This window comes from Pollicipes pollicipes, unplaced genomic scaffold (assembly GCF_011947565.3).
Source record: "Pollicipes pollicipes isolate AB1234 unplaced genomic scaffold, Ppol_2.1 Scaffold_3087;HRSCAF=3621_pilon_pilon_pilon, whole genome shotgun sequence".
Lineage (NCBI taxonomy): Eukaryota > Metazoa > Arthropoda > Thecostraca > Pollicipedomorpha > Pollicipedidae > Pollicipes > Pollicipes pollicipes.
In genome coordinates, this window is record NW_023596225.1 from 20,012,911 (window position 1) to 20,039,555 (window position 26,645).

Here is a 26,645-nt window from a genome sequence, read left to right on the forward strand (position 1 = left end):
ATATACAGAGTGATAGGGACACATGAACACTAGGGAAAACAAAGGTCAGGCCAAGTTAGTTTAGACCTGCAAAATTTCATCCCATTATTTGACTCATCAAGGTTGATCAGCTGGTGGATGGTTATGGGGAAAGAAGGCAGGTAACACTGACTGACAGTAAGCATACTGACTGGAAATGCTTTGCTGGTATCTCAGGACCATGTCCATGTGATAAGCTATCTGTCCTTAGCCAAAACTCCAATCCCAATGGTGTATTTTGTTCACGGCAGACAGTATTCATAGGCTATGACTGGGTGCAATGCTCATCAATTGCCACATAATCTGCTCATGTGAGCTTACATGACCATAACATATTTCATCTTTGGCATGATAAATATGGCTAGATCTATTACAAATCCATAATACACATCGTGCATGTTTAATTACTTTTATATGATGGCGCTATGATGGTCAACAGCAATAGGCCAGCTACATATTTCCTTTTCATTCATCATTACCCATTTTGACTTTTGCCACATATTTCAGAAGAATAAAAGGTCATAATGACAAGATTAAATGGTTGAATGACACACAATCTTGAGAGTGACACAATGTAGGCTTACCACCACATCATCATTACTATCTATCACTCTCATATATTACCTGAGCTATATGCATTAGCATGAGCACATCTCACCCCAATTTGCTGCATTTACAGCCTTAAGACTGCACTGATGCAGGCACAATACATTAGTCAAAACTTATTTCATTGGCACAGGATACAGATTAGTCTCAAATAATGCAAACTGAAACCTAAACAAATTCCAAGTGTTTTGAGTAAATTTTCCAATAAAAGACAGCATGAATCTGTAACAACATGACCAACTATAATGCTTATTCTGATCATACTCATCTTATACAATGCTACTTATGTTAAATTGCTCATTAACACACTACATCACTTCCACAGTTGGGCAATATAATCACATCAATCAAGGGCACATGCTGAGGCAGGTAGCCAGTAATAAATATTAGAGAGAAATAAGACCTGACAAAGAGATTATGTCATACCTGTTAACTTCTTTGTCATGTTGCAATGTTAGCAAGCCTTTATCAAGTTTTAAGGAAAAAAACAATGACGTGAAAATAAGCCACACTTCGCAGCTTGGATGCAGAGCGCAACAAAAAACTGCAGTGACCACGAACCCCAATCTGCATTTGGCACCTTGCAAGCTTCATGACTGTCATGAAGTCATGTGGACTGCTGACTTGGTATTGGATTCATGAAACATAATCTATCTGGACAAATCAACAAAGAAAATCATATTCTGAGGCAACATATGTCTATAAAGTGGTAAGGGAATTCAAACAAAGAGGCACCTAATAATCAATTAAATGCCAGACAAATTTACGTACCTGGTCTTGCAGATTTCTGTGCACATGACAAAAACACACTTCTACAGGCGAAGCACTTACCACGTTTTTAGATTCATTTTTCTGTGTGTCCCGAACATCGGTCTCCATCACAAAAAAAATACTGGACCAATAATGCCCATCAAAGTCGGGCGCAAGTTGAAGACACGATTTCGCCCGCGAACTTGTTCCGAGCTTCACATGCACTGTAAATGAAGCTGACTAGGACTTATGCGTATCAAGGAAACCCAGTCCTTCCGCTATTGCACGAATGCTGTTTCGCTTCTTCAACACGTAGCGTAAATTTACGACGGAAGCACCTGTCGCGAGCCACAACAGCGAGGTGAAACCGTAACAAACGCGGACGAAAAGACGGCAGGCGCGACCTCTTTTTCGTGTGACGTCACATATGACTTTCATGCACCAGAGCCAACGATATCGTTAAAACTTTCATATTGCCATCACACAAATGACGTCTATTTTAAGAAGAAATACAATATAAGCCGATAAATTCTATTAAATATGTAATTATGACACCAAACGTGTTAAAAATATTTTTTACATATACAGAGTAAAGAAAAACGGACGAACATGAATACTAAATGCAAATTACGAAAAGTCATAAGCATGACATGACAGCCAAGTACGGCACATACTATCCACAATTGTCGCGTTACGTTGTCCGCCCTTCCGGAAGCGTGGATTGAAACACTAGTTGAGTTAAGCATGACTGCCTAAAAATACACCACAGACGTGGTGCAAGCCATCTAAAAACCACTACTTGTCGCACTACAGGTGGAAAAGGGTATAAGAGAGCATTACAGAACAGCCGACTTCCTCTCTAAGACTCAGGCACCAAGGCCAATAGAGATGGAACATGAGCGATCGGGGGTGTCGCGGCAAACCTACAAAGAGGCTTCCATCAACAAGAATAGGGTTTTAGAGCAAGCAAGAAGAACCAAGAACAACGTGGTGGGTCTCTGAACGATCGCCCTTGGACAGCGTAATGAACAACATGAAGGGCCCCTGAGCAACCGAGAATCCCCCGGCAGGTTAACATATAGAGACCCCGTCTTTTGAGTGCAGATCTTTCGGGCGAATGGAAAGAATCCATGGAAGATCCCTGATTGACGGAGAGGTGCTCCGGCACGTTAGCAGGAAGGGGCCCACCAACAGCGCGGGGGCTCTCCGAGCGAATGCAAGAAAATCAAGGGTAGCGTGTGAAGCTGTATCAGCCTTGCTTGCTGGATCTTGCAGCAGCCTTGCTGGATCGAGTTGACCCACAAGTGGACATATGGGCCCTCCGGAAACAGCGTGGGACCTCTGGAAAGCGTAATCAGCCTTAAAACCTCCTAATCACCGCACTATCAATCAGTAAAGAAAAGTTTTGCTTGCGCGTGGGCCCTTCACATTTGCTTGTGACTATCATTGGTTTCATGGAAGCACAAAGTTGCCCAATCTTGTTGCGTTTTGCGTAGAAAATGCGTCTGTTGGGCTGGCTACGGACCCCTTCGAAGCCCAAGGGAGAGGCATGGCCCCGTGACCCCCCCCCCCCCCTCGCTCCGCCCCTGCCGTCACAACGCCTCAGGGTGCTCACTCTCAGTACCGCGCGTCGGCCGCCGCGTCAATGCTCAGAACTTGGGGACCGGCCGCTGGGGCCGCACCGTCGGTGTCATCATCGGCATGAGACAGCGACGGGCCTGATTAGTGAAGATACCAAGTCTCCGCATTTGGTGTACGAAAAGGGGGTTCCTGATACCGCGACGTCCGATGCTGATAAGCGTAGCGGGGCAGCGGCCGACTGTTGCTTCCGGCGCGGCCCAGAGACCGCCCGCCAGACGGGGGACTGTGGCGCCCGCGGTTGAGCCCTGCTGCAGCGGTCGTCAACGCCGCGGGCCGCAGCAGCCGCAAGTCCGCTGGGACGCGGGCATATGCCAGCAGTAGTGTGAGGGCGTAGTCGTAACTGTGCTTCAGTTTTTTTTTTCTGTGGCGCGTGGTTGTCGTTGTTTGAGGACGAACGCTCAACGTTAGAGCGAAAGTTTATGGAGGAGGTGACATGACATAAGTCCCCCTGCACGGGGTCAGGTGACCTATCAGCTGACCTGACGGGTTACCAGCTGACCCGTGTCCGAGCCCGCCGAGCGAGGGTTAGTCCAGACTTTTGCGCGCACACATCACTATTGTGTCATAATAGACGAGCTGAAGTGAGATCCAGCCGGTAACAATAAAACATCAAGGCTACCCGCTACGGTGAAATTCGGACACGCATCACCAAAATTTTACCGGCAGATTTCACATTTTCATGCATTGGAACATTCACCAACGCAAAGACTAAGGCTTTTGTAAAGGTCCTGACCTCCGATCATGGTCGTCTTGCAAGGCAAAATTGAGGCCAAATGGACGGAGAGCTCCAATAACCAGACAATTCCCACCCGATTTTAACTTTTCAAACATCAGAATATACTTTTCAAGGTAGATTGAACCATTTTTTGTTGTTCAGCTCCTCCTCCAAACTCATGATGTGAAATTGCACCCCTGTGCTCGGTCATTTATCAGTTTGAGAGCCGGCGATGATTTTACGAGCTCTGGCTGGTCGAACCTGCTGGCGATTTCGTGGCTGCGCGTGGTCCGTAATCCGCCCGTAGTGTGACAGGCAGTAGTTTAGGCCGTTTGCACCATACCCGTGGTGTATTTTTAGGTCGTCATGCTTAACTCGGCCACTTTTTCAATATACGCCTTCCGGAACATCGAATGCGTATCAGGGCAATTGGAATGTGCGGGGATTCGGAGATTGGTGGGGATGTCCGGCATGCTCATAACATTGTGGCCCTATAAATTCTGGTTGAATTGAACATGATGGAAAGCCCCGAAAACTGAAGCTGGTTGTTTTGAAGCACCTGCCCGAGTCTTGGTACGATGTGTATTTTGCCCGTTAGGATGGACGTCAGTTACGAGCATGGCATGTTGTTTTGCAGAGTTGTTTTCACACTTTACATTGTGCTCCTTTTACCTACACCCAAGTTTGCAGAAACAATCTATCCACTGCACTGGGTGTCTAAGTGGCCTTGATGCTCTGAGCCTGGGCATGGTGGAATTGATTTAGGTACAGATTAGACTACCCTGAATTCATAAATTGGTTTAGTACAGAAGTAATAAAAGTTTAAAGCTATGTATGTGAAGTATGGGGCAGACTGGGTGTAGGGTATGGTGTAGTCTGCCCCATGAAGCTAGGCAAACTTCATGGGACAGACTAGGTATATTTTGGTATTGCATCCAGTCATCAGCATAGGTAGCATGGAAGTGGATTGGTTGTTCTGGTGATTTTCTTATTCAACACAGTTTTGGTGCCACAACATTTTAAGGATGCCTCATGTTTGTTGACATAATATGAGAGATGTAATATGAGACTCTTCCACATGGTCTTTTACTGGTGGTAACCCTTTTCACCAATTCCTGGCATCTATTATGGAGGCAGGCCCAGCATTGTACATCTCCTGCATGTTGTAGCTTACAAGATGTTCTATGTTTTCCTGCTGCATGTTTCCTGCATGAGTGGAAGACTGACCTAAGGACTTTTAAAAAGTAATTAAATATCTGTGGTTTTATATGGACTATAAGGCTCTCAATACAAGGTTTGTGTACTGTGAAAACTGTTCAGCAAAGCCTGTGCACAATGTTGTAAGGCTTTGTCTGACTCATACACATCAGATCAGTCATTGGTCAAAACTGTCAGCATTTCTCCAATTGAGATGCAGTGGTGCCCCAGCTCAAGGAGACCAATATGCATTGGATGACTGGTACATGCTGCATATGGATATACAACAACAAAAAGCATGGGCCTGAGGACAGGTAGCTCTTGAAACCATTGGATACTAGAGATCATAAAGGTTTTGCAGACTTTGAATAGTTGGCAACATTTTTACTTCTTTAATGTACCAATATGGGGCATGTGATTATGGAGGATATGACTGACCTCGCCGGTTGGGTCAGCTAACTTGCCTTGTCAGATGACCCCACTCATGCACTGACCCGACTGGCGAGGTCAGCTGGCCTGGCCCGCCAGATGGCCTCACTCTCGCGCTGGCCAGGCTGGCGAGGTCAGCTGGCTGGCCCCGCGAGGTGACTTCACTCTCGCGATCACCGGGCTAGTGAACTCCTGCTCTCTGGCGGCTTGGCTGCCCTCTGTTTGCGGCGTTAGATCATGCTTCTTCGGCGTCTGACGGAACGACGATGTTGTGAATGCGTATTACTGTGGTGCATGTTCCCGTTATGTGTTGGTGTTGTGCGTGTGTATTTTCACCATAAAATATGGAGCCAGGAGCAGCTTTAGATATAACCAGCTGCTAATTTCATGGATTCCAATGTGTGCGATGAAATGGCGGGTCATTTGAAACCACTGGGACTAGACCAATTGTTTATTTGTTTTGGGCGCTTGAACTTGTTCAAAATTAATCAGAGTTGAGTGCGCACGCGCATTATCTGTCCTCGGGCTTCGGTGTGGAGCGGTAATGTGAGAAGATTTGACTCAAATAGAATGGTCGTTTTCCGTTGTAAGCTGTCAGTTGGCGCTTTTTATTATGATATGTTTTTTATTTTGTTCTGTTCTGTTGTTGTTTCTGGAAATACAATATGAACATTGTTGATGCCATTGAATTCACGGTGTAGCCTTTGTGCCTTTTTACAATAAAACTCGCACAAACGATTACCTTTTATTTTGTATATGGTTTGCGTATGGCCGAAGCGTATTTGTGTATCCGTATATCCGTAACCGTATAATGTATTTTGTATCGCCACAGAAGTATATTTTTGTCGCATTCATAATCAGTGTAGCCGTGAGTCCTACTCCGAGCTTTGACAATGCTTTGAATTTGTATACACAGACCTATTGGAACCGCTTCTGCGCAACAAGGTCACCTTGATCTTTTATGTTGTGTGACGAAGGAGACGCGAACTAGACAACGTCGATCAGGATCACGAGACGTTGTTCTCTCCGCCATGACGGACAGCACGCGGACAGGGGATGGCACGGCGGTTCATTAGCGTTGATCTCCATCTCCGGTGGGGATCACACGTTACTGCCAATGGTCGGGCTAGCGAGTCTGAGGCTCTTATGCATCCATCCATCAAATGGGACACAGCGGTGGCTGGTCCCCGGGTATGCCTTGGCTCGACCTGAGCCTCAGTCGTCATCGTCAGACGCCAAACCCTCCACAGCAGGCCAGGGTATGACAGGCAAGCATTCTGTCACATGGGCGCACTCTATGACAGAATGCTTCCTCAAGAACTAGGGCTGTGTCCTAATCCTTTACGCGGTCTGGTGGCCAGGGATACCACAACATCATCGATATCTCCGACCCCCCCCCCCCCCCCCCCCCGCTCTCCCTCGCCAACTTGGCGCCCCCGCCGTCACCGAAAGCCGCCCTCCATTCCCGCTCCGGTTCCCAGGGTGAGCGGCGGTACCTCGCCGCCGGACGGGAGACCATGCTGCCCCTCTTCACGCTGAAGCTGAACCACAAGCTGGTGCCGGGCCTGGTATCCCTGGGCGTGTACGACGGCACCTACCCCTGTCTGACGGCCGCCACCAGCGGAGACAAGGTCAGTCCAGGTGTCAGGTGTCCGCTGAGGTCTGCAACAGCCTGTACTAGGATAGCGAAGCAAAATGGAAGGCTCAACCCTTCCTACGGCTACGTAGTTGTGGTGGACCGCTGCGGAGTCTGCGACGAGCTGAGCTCGCCCGAAGTCACCTTGTAGGCGCGCGACGAGTTGGTGAAATGGATGGCGGGTTACGTGATTATGGTGGTCAGATCACGCCTGCCGCGTGAGAAGTACTGCATGCCGCTCGGCTCGTGCCGCGTGAATACGGCTGACCGAAGGTGCTCGGCTTGCGCCACCAGCTACTCGTGCACAACCCGCACGAGAGGAGCGGCGAGCTCGGTGGACGACTGCAGGGCAGTAAGGCCACCTCGGACGTCTCTATCCTCAACATCAACCAACAGGTAAGCCACGAGGAGCGGCGGACACTCAGGCTGTGGCGCTGCCCTTGCCGAGTGAGTTCGTGTTTGTTGGTCTTCAGTCTGAAACGCATCACCGGATGTTGCGAGGGAGTGCTGTTGGGGAACACTAGCGCCCTCTGCGCTGCCGCCAGGTGACGTCGCTATGCTGCGGCCGTCTGAAGAAGTCGACTACAGATGGCAGTCCGGTCGGCGACGTGCTGTGTGTGGGCACGCCCGCCAGTCTGCAGGTGTACGACGTGGCCAATAACGCCGACCTCTTCTACAAGGATGTAAGGGTCACGGCGGCGCCCGCGCCTCTGCGTGAGATGACTCACGGACATATCGTGATGACGTCATTACGGCTGGGTGAATACGAATGCTGGGTACTAGGCTGCAGGTCATGAGTCGCTGGCGATAACGTGCAGCCCGCCATATGTTTAACGAGTGTTATCGCCTTAGCCGTAAACAGCCAAAGACATGGTCGACGTGCGTGCTCCGACCCATGCTGGCTGGTTTGTCGGGTACAGACGATTATGAACCTTGAGCCATGCCCTACATGGCCGGGTTGGAAACGCTACCGTAGCCATGATAATGTCTTCGGCGCGGGGGGAAAGTGTCACGTGATATTCACCAATTAGCTATGGATATAACCACGCATTTAATGACACAGGTGCTTGTTTCTGTTCTGCTACCGTTTTATATGGCAAAAACAGAAAACAGTACATCCTGCTTAAAGGTTACTGTTGTCCAGACCTCGCCGGATTCGTTTGTGATTACGCCCACGTCAGTGCACATCATCCCTTCATCACCCCATCATCGGGCACAGTCAAGTGGTCGGGTCTCATCAAAACAACGCCGGGCCCAGCGCGGCCTTCCGCTGTTTAGGGCGGCGCCTGGGCCGACCGCGCTACGCGTGCCCGCGGATCGCGCTGTGCGGCTCCCCCAGGCCGCTCGTGTCCCTTCTCACCTATTCTTACGCTGTACATGCGACCCTGCACCGATCGGACGTGCTGTGACACCGTATTGGCGCCACGGGGACGTCACGGTACCAGAGAGTGACCAGGCGATGCCGCTCGGCGGAGACCGCGTGACGCTCGGTGACGGGGCGTGTCCGCCGTCGGCAGCTGCCGGACGGTGCCAACGCGCTGGTGGCCGGCCGGCTGGGTGACCGGCCCGAGCCGCTGGTGCTGGTCGGCGGCAACTGCGCCCTGCAGGGGTTCACGGCCGATGGCAGCGACCCCTACTGGAACGTCACCGGCGACAACATCCGCTCGCTGGCGCTCATGGACTTCAACCAGACCGGCCGCAACCAGGTGCGGAGTGCAGGCTCTGTGGCCTTGTGTGAGACCGGCCTACTCCCCCCCCCCCCCCTCTGTTCTGCGAGAAGGGCCTCCAGATTGAACAGGAAAGGGGGGCGGGGTGGGGCTCCAGTCACCAGTGAAGACTGGTGATGATGGTTTTAATGTGCGCACTAGACCCGCATCGTCTCGGGTGCAGTACATGATCAGCTCATTTCCTGATGGTAGCGGAGGTCTAACACGCTAGCGAAGGTAGCGGTATAGCTGCGTGTAGCGGGGTAAAGCTGGCTGAGCTCCCTCAGCCGGCGGCTGGTCGGTCGTGTCTCCGGACCGTGGCTGAGGACCGCACCGCTATTCCAACAGCGGGACTGCCGCTGATAAAGAAATATCCGACAGCGGTCTTTCGGTCAGTGTAGAATCATAGACTGCGGCAGTGACTGAGCCGCCGTCGCGCCGAACAGCTGCTGGTCGGCTCGGATGACTTCGACATCCGCATCTTCAACGACGACGACATCGCGCACGAGGTGACGGAGACGGAGGCGGTGACGGCGCTGCAGCCGCTCTCCGGCTCCCGCTTCGGCTACGCTCTCGCCAACGGCACGGTCGGCGTCTACGACAAGACCACGCGCTGGTGGCGCATTAAGGTGTGTGCTCCCCAGCTGAAGAATGGTGGACGGTGAGCTGTTGTCGCCAATTTCTTATTCTCGCTGTACATGGTCTAGCCCGGGGCTTTTTAGGATTTATCATGTCTGATTGCAATAGACCTTGTCATCGGAGCCCGTATGGTGTTTCGGTGACCGTGGCGGGTGCGGCTGGTGGCCGTCCAAACCCCGAACCCGGCCCGACTGACGGCCGTCCAAAGCCCGACCCCGGCCTAGCTGATGGCCGTCCAAAGCCCGAACCCGGCCCGACTGACGGCCGTCCAAAACCCGAACCCGGCCCGGCTGATGGCCGTCCAAAGTCCGACCCCGGCCCGACTGATGGCCGTCCAAAGCCCGACCCCAGCCCGGCCGACAGCCGTCCAAAGCCCGACCCCGGCCCGACTGTCGGCCGTCCAAAGTCCGACCCCGGCCGGGCTCTGACCTGACCAGCCGGTCGGCCGCCATCCCCAGTCGAAGAACTCGGCTGTGGCGCTGCAGAGCTTCGACATCGACAACGACGGCGTGCCCGAATTGGTCACCGCCTGGAGCAACGGCAAGGTGGACGCCCGCAGCGACCGCACCGGCGAGGTCGTCTTCAAGGTCAGCGGCTGGGGATCCGGAGCGATGGCGTAGGGGTCGGCGGCTGGGGCCCAGCGGCGATGGCAGAGGGTCAGCGGCTGGGGGACATGCGGCAATGGCGGAGGTGTCGGCCGCTGGGGGACCCGCAGTGATTGCGCAGGGGTCGGCGGCTGGGGACCCGCAGAATTTGTCACCCGTCATGAAACATCGCGGAAATTGTGTTGATTTCACGGGGCTGGAGGATCATTGCCAGCTCTCATGACGCCCCTCGTGTTATTGGACTGCTGAATGGAACTGACTTTTTTCATCTTCATGAATTCTGTTGTAAGCAGAAGTTTTCCGTGTGTCTTCCGCGACTGTCCACAGCCGGGGACTGAATAACAATTTGCTTTTGCAGGACAACTTTAACGTATCCGTGGCTGGCCTCACCGTGGGCGACTATCGGATGGACGGCAAGGATGCGCTCATCTCCTGCTCCGTGGAAGGCGAAGGTGGGAGCCCCCCCGTACCCTTGAATTCCCAGCTCAGGCATCATATATATATATATATATATATATATATATATATATATATATATATATATATATATATGTATATATATATATATATATATATATGGTTCTTATTGCATAATATAGATATATATGATGTATATATATATATATATGTATATATATATATATATACACATATATACATATATATACATATATATATATATATATATATATATATATATATACATATATGCATATATATATATATATATATATATATATATATATATATATATATATATATATATATATACATATATACATATATATATATATATATATATATATATATATATATATATATATATATATATATATATATATATATATATAATGCTTGTTGCTGGCTGTAACAAGTTTTGGAGTTCGGTCAACGCACATGCGGGTTGATGTTTCCTTAAAGTTACCACCACCACCGAGTCTTCATACCTATGCTGCCAGCCGGAGGGGCCCGACACGGTCGGTAGTGTTTGCCTGCGGCCGTTCTGCAGCGTGTGCCGCCTCTGATGCGCGCCGTGTCCGCCGCCCGGCAGCGTGTCCGCGCTTCTGACGTGTCTGCCGCCCGGCAGCGTGTGCCGCCTTTGACTCGCGCCGTGTCCACCGTCCGACAGTGCATGCCTCCTCTGATTCACGCCGTGTCCGCCGTCCGGCAGTGCGCGGCTTCTCGCCGTCCAGCAGCTCGCAGCGGGCGGCCAGCCAGGCCACCGACGGCAGCACCATAGAGCAGCAGACCATCCACGAGCTGTCGCAGCGCCGCCAGACGCTGCTGCTCGAGCTGCGCAACTACGAGGTACCGCGGCCGCCGAGCCGGAGCTGCCCGGCTGAAGGTGGTGCCGGAGCGGTGTAGCGATACAGCGACTGCTTCGGACGGGTGGGGGCCACAGTGAGCCTGGCTCGGGTCTAGCCTGCGGGGACGAACTAACGGCGGTGAAACAGCAGACTCCTCGGACTCGCCTGGGCCCGGTCTGCGCTCTGTGAGGGATAGGGCACGAGTGGGGTCTGTGGCCACGGACGCCGGTCAGCCGGCGGTCAACAGTCAGCATCGTCGGCCGTTTGCGTCATCGCCCCTGCTGTCCCGCGAGATCACCTGGGAGTAGCGCTTCTCTCAGCGTACCGTTGTCATTAGCCTGTGGATTAACGGCTATGCTTTTGTCTGGCAGGAGAACTCGCGGGTGGACCAGGCAGTGCGAGTCAGCGGCACGCGGCAGACGGTGGAAAACGTCGGCATCATCCCGGTAACCGTGGAAACGCTGGGTGTCAGCCCGGTTTGCAAATGATCTCTACTGACGGAATCAGCCCGTCCTCAAGTGTTGGCTGAAATTGGTGCTTTGCGTTAGGCAACGTTGGTCGTAGCCATGATTTGTGGATGTTTCTGTGAGCCATTGGTGATCACGATGCCTGCATATTTCTGCCGTGAGGAAGAATGTGTCAGAAAGCATCCAAAACGAGTGCGCCGCAGGAGAAATGTAAGGGTTCAGCCTAACGTGCAGCTGAAAACAGTATACCCGGGCGTTACTTGTGATCGTTAAACGTCTTTGAAGCTGTTGCTGGTGGCTGCGGTGTCAATACGACACTGACGCGTCACTATGACGTCACGCTAGGCCAACACGCAGCTACAGACGGGCCTGTCAGTCAACATGGGCTCGGAAAACGTGCCGCCGCACGTGGAGATCACCCTAGCCACCTCCAACGACACCGTCATGCGGGCGGCGCTTATTTTCGCCGAGGGTATTTTCCAGGTGAGAGCGGGTTCACGCGTGATCTTTAAGACAATGTGCACTACCCACCGTCACTGGTAGCCGGGCCTTGTGTCTCAGGCGAGCGTGTTCACGTGTGATATTTGAGACAATGCGCACTACCCTCCATCACTGGTAGCCGGGCCATGTCTTTAGGGCGTGTCTCTCGCAGCGGCCGCTGTTAGTGCCGGTCCGGTGGTGTCTGGCTTCTGGTGACCGCCTGCCAGTGGGCCACGTCCCGCCTGTCTGAGCTCAGACAGCGCAGCACGGTGACCGTATGGTCCCCAGGGCGAGAGTCACGTGGTGCACCCGCCGGCCGGCCTCTGCTCCAACACGATCCGCGTGCCGCTGTTCCCGCCCAAGGACGTCACGTACGACCTGCACATCAAGGTGCGGTGGCGCGCGCTCTCCGCTACCGGAGGCGCCGGCGTGCAGTGAAGTAATGTTTTAGTTAGAGCCGGGTGTCCCTTCCCATTTGGGCCATGGCTTTACTTGTGCGCTGCATGGCTGCCAGTTTAGGCGTGACCGCCGCGAGTACCTCGGAGCTACTGAGTGTGATTTGACGCCAGCTGACGCTGTCCGGTTTTGAGCAGTGTGCGCATGCGTTCGCTGAAGGTGCGACCCCTGTGTAGCTGGCGTCTGCCGTAACGGTGGTACTGCGGCCGGCAGGCGCTGGTGGGGTACGCCAACAACCAACACTACCACGTGTTCGAGCTGACGCGCCAGCTGCCCCGGTTCGCCATGTACGCCATCACCACCGAGCCCGTGCAGCCGCCCCGCGGATATGTCACCTTCAAACTCAACGAGCGCGTCCAGCGGGTGAGTGTCTGGTCTGTCCAGAGGGTGAGTGTCTGGTCCGTCCAGAGGGTGAGTGTCTGGTCCGTCCAGCGGGTGAGTGTCTGGTCTGTCCAGAGGGTGAGTGTCTGGTCCGTCCAGAGGGTGAGTGTCTGGTCCGTCCAGCGGGTGAGTGTCTGGTCTGTCCAGAGGGTGAGTGTCTGGTCCGTCCAGAGGGTGAGTGTCTGGTCCGTCCGGAGGGTGAGTGTCTGGTCCGTCCAGAGGGTGAGTGTCTGGTCTGTCCAGCGGGTGAGTGTCTGGTCTGTCCAGAGGGTGAGTGTCTGGTCCGTCCAGAGGGTGAGTGTCTGGTCTGTCCAGAGGGTGAGTGTCTGGTCCGTCCAGAGGGTGAGTGTCTGGTCCGTCCAGAGGGTGAGTGTCTGGTCTGTCCAGAGGGTGAGTGTCTGGTCCGTCCAGAGGGTGAGTGTCTGGTCTGTCCAGAGGGTGAGTGTCTGGTCCGTCCAGAGGGTGAGTGTCTGGTCCGTCCAGAGGGTGAGTGTCTGGTCTGTCCAGAGGGTGAGTGTCTGGTCCGTCCAGAGGGTGAGTGTCTGGTCTGTCCAGAGGGTGAGTGTCTGGTCTGTCCAGAGGGTGAGTGTCTGGTCCGTCCAGAGGGTGAGTGTCTGGTCCGTCCAGAGGGTGAGTGTCTGGTCCGTCCAGAGGGTGAGTGTCTGGCCTGTCCAGCGGGTGAGTGTCTGGTCTGTCCAGAGGGTGAGTGTCTGGTCCGTCCAGAGGGTGAGTGTCTGGTCCGTCCAGTGGGTGAGCGTCTGGTCCGTCCAGAGGGTGAGTGTCTGGTCCTTCCAGCAGGTGAGTGTCTGGTCCGTCCAGAGGATGAGTGTCTGGTCCGCCCAGCGGGCGAATGTCCGGCCCGTCCAGCGGGTGAGTGTCCGGCTCGTCTAGCGGGTGAGTGTCCGTCTCGTCCAGCGGGTGAGTGTTTGGCCCGTCCAGCGGGTGAGTGTCCAGCCCGTCCAGCGGTTGAGTGTCCGTCTCGTCCAGCGGGTGAGTGTTTGGTCCGTCCAGCGGGTGAGTGTCCGGCCCGTCCAGCAGGTGAGTGTCCGGCCCGTCCAGCGGGTGAGTGTCCGGCTCGTCCAGCGGGAGAGTTTCTGGTCCGTCCAGAGGGTGAGTGTCCGGCCCGTCCAGCGGATGAGTGTCTGGTCCGTCCAGAGGGTGAGTGTCTGGTCCGTCCAGAGGGCGAGTGTCCGGTCCGTCCAGCGGGTGAGTGTCCGGCCCGTCCAGCGGGCGAGTGTCCGGCTCGTCCAGCGGGTGAGTGAGTGTCTGGTCCGTCCAGAGGGTAAGTGTCTAACCCGTCCAGATCAGCGGCGCTGACTGGCGGTAGCTCCGGAGCCGTGCTGCTGGTCTCGGGTGGAAGCCGGATATGTGTCTCCTCTCCTATCAGCGGCTATCGGTCTCAGACGCGGTTGAAATTCATCGCTGCGGCGGATTGATTGTTGATTGTGGTGGTGCAATGTCGATTAGCGCGAAAACCCATAAGCTGTGGGTTTTTCGCGCTGCCAGTAATCGACCTTCGATATGCCTGGAAGTACTGGTGAGCAAAACTGGAGGCTGGAAGTACTGGTGAACGAAGCTGGAAACTGGAAGTGCTGGTGAACTGATTAAAAAGTAGTTAACATTTGGATGCGACAGAAGGAAAATGACGTAATCCATCATCGAATTGCTTCATATTTGGAATGATTGCTTGATATCAGTGTTTGGTATAATCGCAATGATTGTTTGATATCCTCTTTTGACCAGAATGCCTCGTGCGACACGGAAGGTCGGTGATTGCCATTATAGGGCCGCAGTGCCGGGCAACCAGGAGTTTATCGGCTGTTTACTGACATCAGATGTGGCATTTGTGCCGGGATGGTGGAGTTGGCAGCGGCGGCGGCGGCGGCGGCGGCGGCGGCGGCGGCAGGTTCGATGTCGCGGTGACGTCGCGCCGTGCCCGGCAGATGGTGCTGTGGCTGAACCAGAACTTCCTGCTGCTGGAGGAGCTGGCCGTGCCAGGCGACATTGACGTCACGATGTCGTCGCTGCGCACGTGCCGGCCGCTGCAGCTGCAGATGAAGCAGTCGGGCCAGGTGACGATCCGCGTGGACGACATGGAGCTGGCCGGCGACATCATCCAGGCGCTGGCCACCTTCCTCAAGGCCGAGGACATACAGGTCAGCCCAGCCCCGTGTTCAGCCCGCAGCTGGATGTAGTGGGATTGCTGGGGCTTGTATTATGTATGGGGTAGTCAAGGCTGCCGCGTGGATGCACATGTGTGCTTAAGCTCTGTGGTATCGCCGCTTAATGCAATTTTTCGCATCGTCATGGGGTGAGCTTAGTTGCTGAGATCATTCGTGTTACGTAATAAATAATTGCTGAGAACTGGAGATCCATTTAACTGACCTGTGTAACAATCGCCGTAGGGGAAGTGCTCCTGGTCGGGCCCGGCCGTCGGGGGAGCCGTTTGGTGGCTGATGCATGACACTATGAACGCAACAGGGAGAAGCTGCCGCTTGCGTTGGAGGGGTGTGCTTCTGCCCGAAGCGCAGTCAGCCGGACAGCTGGGAGATGTGCGGTTGTGAGTCGCTGTTCATTCTCCGCTGTCGGCCGCATGTTCGGGCGGCGGGTTCCGAGGAGGCTATCGGGGCGAGGCCGCTCCGCCCGCGCCGACAGCTGACGTCGTGTTTCAGTCGGAGGCCGACTTCCCGGCCGAGCTGGAACAGCTGGAGCGCACGCTCTCCAAGGTGGTGGAGTACCAGTCAGTGCGCGAGCGGCTTAGCGCCGAGATGGCCGACTACTCGGGCATCATCCGCAGCCTGGTGGTGCGCGCCGAGGACGCGCGTCTCATGGCCGACATGTCAGTACCGCTAGCGTCAGGTCATCCGCCCCCCTCCCCCTCCCCCCTCCCGAGAATACCCGAGGCATGTCAGTACCGCTAACGCCATGTCATCCGCCCCCCTCCCCCTCCCCCTCTCCCGAGAACACCCGAGGCGTGTCAGTTCCGCTAACGCCAGGTCATTCCCCTGACACTACCGAGACATGTTGGTCCGGCTTTTGCGAGGTCATCTGTCCACGACATCACCTGACACGTCAGTCCCACTAATGCCAGGGCATTCCCCCGTCCCCGGCACCGCCCGATGCCTGTCAGCCCCAACAAACCGGCTCATTGTGGTTGTGTGACCACAGGTTAATGAGTCGGCAATGGCGCTCGGCTATCCTTTAGTGTGTGGTAGGTGTACGGTAAGCTTCAGTGTACTGGGGAAGGCGGCAAGGACCCGGTGGTCGTGCCACCCGCGGTGGAGACTCTTCTTTTTCTGAGGCCTTAGTCGGGAAAGTCATGTCTTGCTAGTGAAGAATTTGCAGACCTTTTTCACATGCTAGCGACGCGTGTATGTCGATAGCGTTATGCTGTTATCGACGAGTGGGACGCGTCGAGCGGCGCCGCCAGCCGCTGTCGGCCGCGGCCCGCGCCCGGCCGAGTCGGTGCGCTGAGTTTGCCGCGCTCGGCGCCGCAGGAGGTCGATGAAGCGCTGGTACATGGAACTGTTCGACGTGAACCGCGACCTCATCAGTGACTACAAGATCCGCTGCAACAACCACGACGAGCTCATGACGTGCCTCAAGCAGGTCAACCAGACCATCCAGAAGGCCGGCAAGCTCAGAGGTGGGGCAGATGTGGCTCATTAGCCGCGCAGTGCTTTGCGGCACTCCTCGCTTACAATTATGCTTCATTCATTTATTATAGTACGTTGCAGAGGGTCAATCAAACATTCAGTGTATCAGTGTAGTATTTACACAGGCGATATGTAGAACGGTAGCCCGGCCGTAAACGGTCGTTGCGTTTCTTGATTCGGCTACGCTGTCTTAGTTTCGGTCGAATGTCAGTTTGATTGACTTGATTGACTCAGATTGACTTGACGTGCCTCAAGTCCCGGGAAATGTAGGTGTCCGGTCTGCTGCTGTCCGGTCTTGCGTACGGATTGTGCTTGCTAATGTCGGCTGTGTGATGGTGGTCTCCCCCACACCTCGAGTCACTTTTCTCCGACATATCTGCGTGTTAAGCTCCCATGCTAAAGCGAGGCAGGGTGTCCGCCGGCCGACACCGCCGTGGTGTGGCCGTCGCCGCCGCGGCCGAGCTCCGAGGGGACCGCGCGCTGACCCGACGCCGCCGGCCCGCAGTCGGCAAGCCCAAGTCGGCCGTGATCACCGGCTGCCGCATGGCCTTCAAGAGCAACAACATCCCTTCCCTGCTGAAGATCATCCGTACCGGCGACTCCTAGCGGCGCGGCTGTCGGCGCCTGATCCCGGCCCTCGCCGCCGCCTCATCCTCCGGGCGGCGCGCTGAGGCGATAGCGGGCTGCTGTGGCGGCGCCGTGCAGAGACTGTCCGGACGCCTTTGTCGGAGGCCGCACCGCCGCCTTCTCAGCACTGTTTGGTGGGGTCTACATGGATGTGTCGGTCCCGCCCCAGGACACGCGCGATCGCGGCCCTAGGGCCTCACCTGTGTCTGTCACCTTGAGCGTCTGGGATGGGTTTCAACTGATCTCTACTGGTCCCGGCCTGGCGCCTCAAGGCTCCCCTGGAGCTGTGCCTGGTTCTCTCCCGAGAACATTGTTGGACTCAATCTTCCTTGTCTTGTCTTTCTGCGCCGTCTGGACCATTCCTGAGCCGGCGCAGCGGCGCAGGCGGCGGTCTCGTGGTCCGCCATCGAGCTGGCTGGGCTCCCCTCCCCTCCCCGTGTACCCCAGCCGAGAGTTCACGGGTGCCCGGCGAGCGGTGCCGGGCCGCACAGCTGATCGCGGCGGCTGCGGTCTGGCAGCGACGCGCCACAGCCGGAGCCGCCAGTCAGCGCCAGATCGATCGCCAGCCCCGGCCCCGGGCCGCTCCCCGCCCCGCTCCGGGCCGCTCCCGTCCCGGGCCCCGCCCGAGCCGGGCGGCGGTCTGGTGTCGGGCAGGTCAGGCTGCGCACATGGCGAGAGGCCGGTCGGTGTGCCGTGAAGGTGGCGGTCGGTGCGTCGGCCGTCACCCTCGAAGACCGCTGCCAGGCTGTTGTTTGTCACCTAGTCACGTGCCCTTGCTGATCTCGTGTCACCTAGTCACGTGCCCGTGTTGATCTCGTTAAGGTGCGATGCACGCTAAGGCACCGATTCCGTCCATGTTCCGTCCATGGCTGTCTGTGAACCACGTGGGTTGCGTGCAGATCTTATAAAGACGTCGGAAAGCGATCTGTCCGTGTGTGTTTCGGATCCAAGGGTGGCAGGTTGTCGGCTTAGTTTGATGACTGAACTGATACGTATGGACCAGTTCAGGTGGTTTCAGCGGATTATCATCCATGTAAGCTTGCATGCCCATGGGAGCATGAGTGCGTGAGACAGGGCTATGAGGTGAGACAGGTCACGACTCGGCGCCGGGAATTCGACGAAAAGCGAGTACGTTACAAGTAGCGCTGCAGGGAATGACACGCGGAATTTGATTAGAACTACGAAGCACCGGTTTATTTTTGATTAGATTTTGATTCGATTAGAACTACGAAGCACCGGTTTGGTCGCCCGTGTGAGCCCACAGCAAGTCTCCCGACCCGGGCCACCGTCACGCTGCGTGTACTTCGCCGAGGAGCCAGTCCATGTCACGGGCCAGGCTCGGACGGTACTCACAGACCAAAATAGTTCATGCGAAACCCGTGCTGGCCCAACGACGTAACGCCTGCCGGGAGCGTATGAGCTTCGTTCCGTCAGTAAAATCTTAGTGGCGGGACTTTGACAGTTATAGGAGACGTGGTTCGACCGAAACATTGCGTAAAATCCACAATCGTCTCCTTTGCTATGAGTGTCCTGATTACGCGTGACAGCTTTGTGCTGTTCTCCCCAGTGCGAGGTGGGTAACATCTTGGTTCTTCCATAAATGCATCGTGTTTGCCCATAGCGTTGCGATGGGAGGCGATGTGCAAATCTGGCAATGATGCAGACATTCGTGACGCATTTCCGCGCCTCTACCGTGAAGGACTACATTGTGCTTCGCATTCTAGGCAGACGGTGCTCCTCACTTGGCGCAATACGCACATTTATTTCCCCGTCCGGCATCCACACATTGACGACAAAATGGCGTTTTAAACTAATTCCAGCGCCGGAACAGCCTTAATCGGCCTTAGATTAGATACGACTCGTCAATATTACGTGTTCATACATGGGTACGACGTCCCCACCGACGACGTGTATTTGGCTGTTCTGAACACCCTGTGGGGGGAGGGGGGGGGGGGCATGTTAGTGCATGCCACGTCCATTGTGCCACACCAAGTCCGCATGAAGTTTGTACCAAGAGCGACGGCTGGAGCTCGAGGGCGCATCAATTTCTAGGTCCACAGTGCATTGACCTAAAACCACCAGTGTCGTCCCGAAAATGGATAAGGGACCATGGGAAACTGATGTGTAAGCACGTGTGCAATGAATGCATTCGCAGCTTGAGGAAATCTGTCTGTCTACAACGCAGCGTTAAGGGGCCCCAACCCGGTTACGAATAACGGTGAGATGCAGTCAGACACAGACCTGGGGTCTGGCCGGGCGCAGGCTCCGGTGCTCAGCATGACATTGACGGGTGAAGGTCAGCACGACCCCCCCCCCCCCCCCCGCTGCCACCCCGGTTATTTGTTCCACTGAACTGAAGCAGCGCTCCACTAACGCTACGCACCTGCCCAGAAATAAGCCTCTTCCGGCCCGGCTGATTCATTACGGCGCATTCTCACGCCATCGCCACTGGCAGTGAAACCAATCCGTTCCCGAAATATTTGTATGAAATATATAACGTCTCAAACAAAGCATGTACAAATTACACAACATTCATCTCGAAAACCATGTACAATGTACAAACTGCACACTCGTAAACCAGCGCCTTGGCGTACAATGTTTAAGGCAGCTTTGGAGTTGATATGTTAGCAGCCTGATATTAAGTACGAGTACCGGCTCCAGCTCCTGCGCGCAGCGTCTGCGCGGTAGCACCTGGGACACACGGCGGTCTGCTGGACGCGCAGAAACATGGACAGGACCGAGTGGGCAGTACCAGAGCCGACCTTCGCTCCGTGGCGGCAAAGTGAGACATGTGACTAGGAGACGAAGCCAGAGGAGACTACAACTAGGGTCCGCGGCCCTAGCCGCTGAGGGGTGGCGCGGGCCGGACCGGTCGAGAGCCGCCGGCGCGCGTTCCGCGACGACCGCCCCGCCACGGCTCGGAGACGGTCCAACAGGTAAACAGAAACTAGGCACGACGCTACCGTCGGTGACCGCAAGCGTACGTCTCTCTGGCGACACTATGTACAAAAGTCCGGCCGGTCGGTCGGTCGGCGGCCGGCGGCGGGCGGACGCAGGTCGCGAGAGGCCGCCGGCGCCGCCGAGACCGCGGCCGGGCGGCGCTGGCGCATGGCAGCTTGTGAGGTATGACGGCGTCGATTGGACGGGTACCGCGCCACGCCCCGAAGTCCCACCCCGCCAACAGACAGGGCCACCCGCGCGGCCCACGCAAAACACCTCACAGTACAACAGGCGTTGCCACTTCATCGCCAGGCACTTGGTCCGCACTCGGAATGCCAGACGTATCAACAAGTAACTCGGAATTATGCGGCAGCTCGGAATTATGCTCAGCAGGAAGGCACCGCGTCGCAGCGGGCCGGCGCGGCTCGCTCCGTCCGTCCGTCCGTCCGGCAGCACTGTGTCCCGGGCGGCGGTGGCGACGGCGGCGGCGGCCGCTCACGTGCTGCTGGCGTTCGACGTGCCCGAGTCATTGGCGCTGGAGCAGGAGAGCGCCGCCGCCGGCGAGCTCACGGCCATCCGCTCGTCGTCGAAGTACGGGTGCAGCAGCGCCTCGGCGGCCGTGATGCGCCGACTCGCCGAGAACGACAGCATCCGCTGCAGAAGAGGCGGCCGTCAGCGGCGCCGCACGAGACGAATGCTTGGCTCCGTTTGGATTAAAGCCCTTTCAGCTTCTATGACGACCGGTAGTGACCATTTCAGGGTGATGGGATAAAGCACGGCGGATAATGGTGCAAAATGCTGTAAAACTGCATACAACTGGGGGCCTCCGCCAAGGCTTAGCCTCCACAGGAAGCCCTATACGGGGTATGTGCTTGGCACCCGGACGGAGCCCAACAAGGGGGCGCTTAGCCCACACATGGCTGGGGCATGGAGCTTGTCACGATAAACGGGGCGTCCCCAGCATGCAGGATGGAGCGATGATGAGGAAGGAAGGGCGGATGAGATGATTGTGCCAAGTGATGTCTAACATACACCGACGGACGCACGCACCAGATCAGCCGGAAGCCGCGGTCTGCAGAGCATGGCGAACTGCAACTCGCAGCGCCGGTCTTTGGTGAGCTCTGCAGGCGCGTTGTCAGCTTCGACGCCAGGGACGGCCGAGTAACGTTCGGAGGGAACGGGGGGAGTGGACGGGGAGGAAACTGGTGTTCAGGGACGGGGAAAGGACCGCCAGGGGAGGTGCAAGGCTCCATGAGGAAGTGGCCCCTGCCCAAAATCCATCCATCGGTGAAGCCACCACTCCTCTAACGATCACAGCACACCGGCACGATGGCCGCTGGCCAGACCAGCGATGTCCGAACTCCCACCTGGAGCAGGTCCTTGCCGAGTTCGTCGATCTCAGGTACAACCTTGTCCAGAATGCCGTCCCGGTGATGGAACGACGACCACAGCACGGCCACGTTCTCCGGCCAGTCCGACTCGGGCGGCGTGCCCATGATACTGAAACAGCGGCGCAGGTTCGCTCGGACGCTCGTGCAGAGACGCATAGCATGAGGCACAAAACACTTGTCATTCCGGACGCATGACGACTGCTGGAAAACAGCGCATGTCGCAGACACCACAAGTCTCTTCGTTTAAAAACCAGTTACAATTCATTGTTGGACCAACTTCAAGGCGAAACTTCGCCTTAAAATGAACGACCCCTACTTTAATCTCTGATACAACGCAGATAACACCTTAAGGCCCAAATTCCAGTGGAGTGCGACGATGCGTGACACGAAAAGAATATTTTAGTAAAAGCCGACCTGCTACAACCCCGAGAACCGGCTAACAAGACAAATATATCCAACGAAAGATCCTCAAACATAACCTTATCAGAAGCATCAACTGCAAGCTTGTTGTCATTCCAATGGCAAACCAGTACCAACCAAACACCTGACGGCTACGTGTAGGCTAGTCAAATCAGATCAAGCCTCACCATCTGGTGCCTAGCAGAACTGACCAAACTGTCACCTCCGTAATCCGTCGCCTAGCCTCGGTCGATGATCAAGAGACAAAGTGTGGGACCCATTCCAGCAAGACCGCTACCACATCCGGCACAAGCAATCCAAAGCGAAGTGCTTACTGCGTGGAGCGAGCTGACCAACAGGCTGCTTACTCTACTGCGTGAGCGGGCTGACCAACAGGCTGCTTCCTCTCACGCGTGGGCGGGCTGACCAACAGACTGCTTATTCTACTGCGTGAGCGAGCTGACCAACAGGCTGCTTACTCTATTGTGTGAGCAGCGGGCTGACCAACAGGCTGCTTATTCTACTGCGTGGGCGGGCTGACCAACAAGCTGCTTACTCTACTGCGTGAGCGGGCTGACCAACAGACTGCTTACTCTACTGCGTGAGCGAGCTGACCAACAGACTGCTTACTCTACTGCGTGAGTGGGTTGACCAACAGGCTGCTTCCTTTCGCGCGTGAGCGGGCTGACCAACAGACCGCTTATTCTACTGCGTGGGCGGGCTGATCAACAGGCTGCTTACTCTACTGCGTGAGCGGACTGACTAACAGACTGCTTACTCTACTGCGTGAGCGGGTTGACCAGCCGGCGGCTTACTTGAGTATCTGGGCGAGCTGGCCGGCGTCGTTATTGCCGCAGAAGAGCGCCGTCCGCCGCCAGAGCTCGGCGAAGATGCAGCCCACGGACCAGATGTCGACGGGCGTGGCGTACGAGGACTGCAGCAGCACCTCGGGCGCCCGGTACCAGAGCGTCACCACCTGCGGGAGCGGCGCGCGTTCAGAGCACCACCGCACGGAACACGTGCGACCCGGTACCAGAGCGTCACCACCTGCGGGAGCGGCGCGCGTTCAGGGCACTGCCGCACGGAACACGTGCGGCCCGGCGGCGCGCGCGGCCGTGCGTGCCGGGCGGGGCACGCAAAGCGAGCAAGAGCACGGACGTCAGGTGAACGCTTTAAAGTGAAGTCAGACATAACTCACTGCGAGGACATCGGGAGGGCGACGACCAATAACAAAGCGGGAGGACCGGCTCTGACGACTTCTTGCAGCTCCCGGGACATGACCAGGATCATTCACCCCGCTATCCACCAACGTTCGTTTCAGGTATACAATCCGCTTCACGGCGGCTTTCGCTTATCATATGCCTAAAGGCCAATGTTCTCAAAGAGCCTTGCCAGCGGGCGCCCGCTCCGTGCTGGTCAAGTGGGCCAGCCCTGGCCGCTGTACATATACAGACACAAACACTCACCACGTTGGTAAGCGTCATCTGGTAGTCGTATATCCGGGCGAGGCCGAAGTCTGTGATCTTGATGTCGCCGCTGTTGGTCACCAGGATGTTCTGCGGCTTCAGGTCCCGGTGCACGATCCGGTTGCTGTGCAGGAAGTCCACGCCAGCCAGGATCTGGTACAGCATGTTCTGGAGGCGACGCGCCGGTCAGAAGCAACCGAGTGGAATTCGCGGGTTAATTCTTACGGCTGTCTTGCGTATGTATTTACAGCCTCACAAAACTACATATTCAACAGAACACAATATGCATACCAAAATATCCAGAAATGTGACTGCATAGCACGATCACAGCCCACACTTCTGAAGCTGGTCTGAATAAGACGCAAATAAATCCTAAACCGACATGCCACTTCCAAACCAGTGGATGACCACACTTAAAGCGGCGCCTACCCCGTGACCAGCTCCCCAGCGGCGGTCGGCGTGCGCACCTTGATGACGGCCGGACTGAGTCCGGGTGCCGGACACTTCTCCAGGTACGCCGCCAGGTCCTGGTCCACGTGCTCGAACACCAGCACCAGGATCAGTTGGTTGCCCTGCTCGGAACGCTGGCCGTGGCAGATGTCCAGCAGCCTGCCGGGAGAACGTCACGTCAGGAGACCGCGGATGGGACGACGGAGCTGGCGGCCGGCAGGGCCGGTCAGGCGCCGCCACAGGCCCGTCAAGAGGAAGATGTTACGAAAGGCACCGCCACAGGCCCGTCACGGGAAAGATGCTACGAAACCACGACGGTACTCCGGACGTGACAGGTAAAAAGAAAAACGGGGCCAGCTACAGCATATTTTGGAAGAACACACACATTATCTTTAAAAAATATGACAAGTCACAATTTGAGCACCGGGAAACTACCGACGGCCGTGTCACGATATTTGATACAACCCCCGGTGGCAAAAAATCAGGGCAAGCTTGCCAACGCAGCACAACCGTCACAATTATGCTCATTGCCTGCCTACAGGGGGTCCTACGCACGGTGCCGGAATCCAATGGCATCAGTGAGTCCCGCGCGGGCGCGCCGTGTTGCGCCCGCCGCGGTCCTTCGCGGACCCCCTGAGCAGCTGGTCCCGTGTCGCGCCCGTCGCGGTCCCACGCGGACCCCCTGGGCAGCTGATCCCGTGTCGCGCCCGCCGCGGTCCTTCGCGGACCCCCTGATCAGCTGGTCCCGTGTCGCGCCCGCCGCGGTCCCACGCCAGCCCGCTGAGCAGCCGATCCGCCAGCTGACTGGGGACACCCGCCCAAGATTCGCGGGGACTCGCAGATGGACAGACGGATGGACTCTCGGATGGGCTCTTGTTCTCGTGAGAAGCGATGTGATGTTCAAAATAATTGCCACAAGTCTACCCACGACATATTGGATCATCTTCTTTATGAATGAAAAACAGCAAACGAATTGCAACGACCTTGGGGGGGCTGGCGCGCCATGGAAGAGAAGCATGGACAGTTGGCTGCCCTCGGCACGCACCGCCCGGGGCGGCTGTCGACACGGCACCGGGGTGGCCTGGACACCTCAGGCAGATCTGTCCATGGCGCCACCTTCACGGGGCCCGACATATCACAGCCGCTGCTGCTCTGGCCGTTCCGCACGCCCCTAACTCGTGCGGACATTCAGCCCCGCTTCGTGATGAGGAAAGCGACGCCGGAGTGACCACGCCATTCCAAAGTCACCAAGAGCCTCCGCACCAGGGGCAAAATGCGACCGCTAACACCAAATACGGGACGGTCGCCGCGCCAGGCAGTCCACCTCAAGCACGTTGTCATTCCAGCGGACACTGGCTGGCTGCTGTGCGGCCATGCGACCAAATAGCGGCAACAGGAATAGCCATGACTTGCAACATACAGGCTTGGGATTGTCTCACAACGCGAAGCTCATTTGGACTACGAAGAACTTATGCACGCAGTTATGTGCACCTGTTTCCTACCGCAATCTCCATCACGCAGGTCAGCTTCCCACTGACGCATCGTGGATGTACAACCAATTTGTTGAAGCAGCTGCCAGACCGCACCAAGAGCGTTTTGGGTGGAACGACCTAGTAGATAGAAGACAGACCTACGACCTAGTACATAGTAGACAGAGAACTTTCTCTTATCCCTTAGGAACTAAACACTCTTTGTGGGACTTACTAGGGCACTGACGGTAATTTGTTCCGTGTAACAAAGGCCACAGCACTGGCCCACTGAGAAACCATGGGCCGCCGATGGAGCTGCGCTGGGTGCGGCGCCACAGCTGGGGGTCGCGGCACAGACGCGGCACAGACGCACCGCCGTCGCGCCGCCTCGCTCAGGGTTATGTGCCAGCGTGCCACAGGGTGGCGCATCCCTCTGCCGGTGGCAGGCGAGACCACGCGGTTTCCCAGGGCGCCAGTGCTGTCGCCTTTGCTATACGGAACAAATTACCGTCAGTACTTTAGTAAGTCCCACAGGCAAGAGTGTTTAGTTGCTAAGGGATAGGAGAAGGTTCTCAGTCTCCTATGCCAGCTCGCATGCTACCCGTCACCTCGCCCGACGCGGCTCGGCTTTCCTGCAGTCCAGCCGGCTCACGTGTTCGGTGCGGCGCCGCCGACCACGGATTTGTGGACTTAAGATTTGGGAACGACCGCGCGAGTCGTGTTTTGGCGCTGGTTCGCGGTGTAGTGGGACACATGGAACGTGCAGTTTTTCGGGCGATAACCGCAGGCCCAGCTGATGCGGCTCCAGCGGCATGTCTTCACGAGGTTAAACAGCATGGTTCAGTCCGAAAACCTGACTTGGTTGCAGAGATGCTAGATAGCGTTCGTCACCGTGGCATCTTGTTTTATGTCGACAGACTCTGAGAGTCTGGATTAAAAGCTAATTACAAACCAATTAGGGATCAGTAGAAACAAAATCAGATCGGTTTCATCATTACACCGGTCTGGTGGGCTTCATGATATTTTGTTTCAGAATTGTTTGCATATAAGTATGCGATCAGCCAGCTTCCGAATGTGCTCATTCCCATTCCACATTCCGATTGTCGTGGGGTTCTCCTGAGCCCTCTGCGGTTTCCCCATCTCTGAGACCCGTCGGCGGATCAAGAGCTTGCGGTAGGTCGGCACCGCAAAAAGGCAGCTGAACTTAAGCCATC

At 55.8% G+C, this 26,645-nt stretch overlaps 2 protein-coding genes across 2 annotated transcripts in view; one reads left to right on the plus strand and one right to left on the minus strand.

Annotated features, from left to right (window-relative positions):
* The first annotated feature begins 4,167 nt into the window (after positions 1-4,167).
* Positions 4,168-17,857, plus strand: LOC119090602 (Bardet-Biedl syndrome 2 protein homolog). The gene is made up of 17 exons (XM_037213429.1): positions 4,168-4,303; positions 6,838-6,987; positions 7,287-7,388; positions 7,538-7,675; positions 8,510-8,698; positions 9,145-9,327; positions 9,796-9,924; positions 10,301-10,394; positions 11,114-11,250; positions 11,621-11,695; positions 12,062-12,199; positions 12,485-12,586; positions 12,866-13,015; positions 14,977-15,189; positions 15,706-15,872; positions 16,531-16,679; positions 17,195-17,857. Exons 2-17 carry the CDS (start codon positions 6,874-6,876, stop codon positions 17,293-17,295), a joined length of 2,181 nt encoding a protein of 726 aa, XP_037069324.1. The 5' UTR covers positions 4,168-4,303; positions 6,838-6,873; the 3' UTR covers positions 17,296-17,857.
* Positions 17,858-19,784: 1,927 nt separating this feature from the next.
* The window catches only part of LOC119089853 (cyclin-dependent kinase 6), a 51,915-nt gene continuing 45,054 nt past the window's right edge, over positions 19,785-26,645 (minus strand). Inside the window, exons 6-10 of the mRNA XM_037212665.1 lie at positions 23,980-24,121; positions 23,513-23,680; positions 22,862-23,022; positions 21,624-21,756; positions 19,785-20,910 (exon numbers count right to left, since the gene is read on the minus strand). Of these exons, the coding sequence (XP_037068560.1) occupies positions 20,752-20,910; positions 21,624-21,756; positions 22,862-23,022; positions 23,513-23,680; positions 23,980-24,121 (763 nt within the window). The 3' untranslated portion in view covers positions 19,785-20,751. The remainder of the gene's footprint in view (positions 20,911-21,623; positions 21,757-22,861; positions 23,023-23,512; positions 23,681-23,979; positions 24,122-26,645) is intronic.

What these genes read in the sequence shown, in the direction of transcription:
- LOC119090602 (XM_037213429.1), top strand. Translation starts at nt 6,874, where the DNA reads ATGCTGCCCCTCTTCACGCTGAAGCTGAACCACAAGCTGGTGCCGGGC. An exon ending in CCGACCTCTTCTACAAGGAT is followed by an intron (nt 7,676 to 8,509) that starts GTAAGGGTCACG and finishes CGCCGTCGGCAG; the next exon opens with CTGCCGGACGGTGCCAACGC. An exon ending in ACCAGACCGGCCGCAACCAG is followed by an intron (nt 8,699 to 9,144) that starts GTGCGGAGTGCA and finishes CGCGCCGAACAG; the next exon opens with CTGCTGGTCGGCTCGGATGA.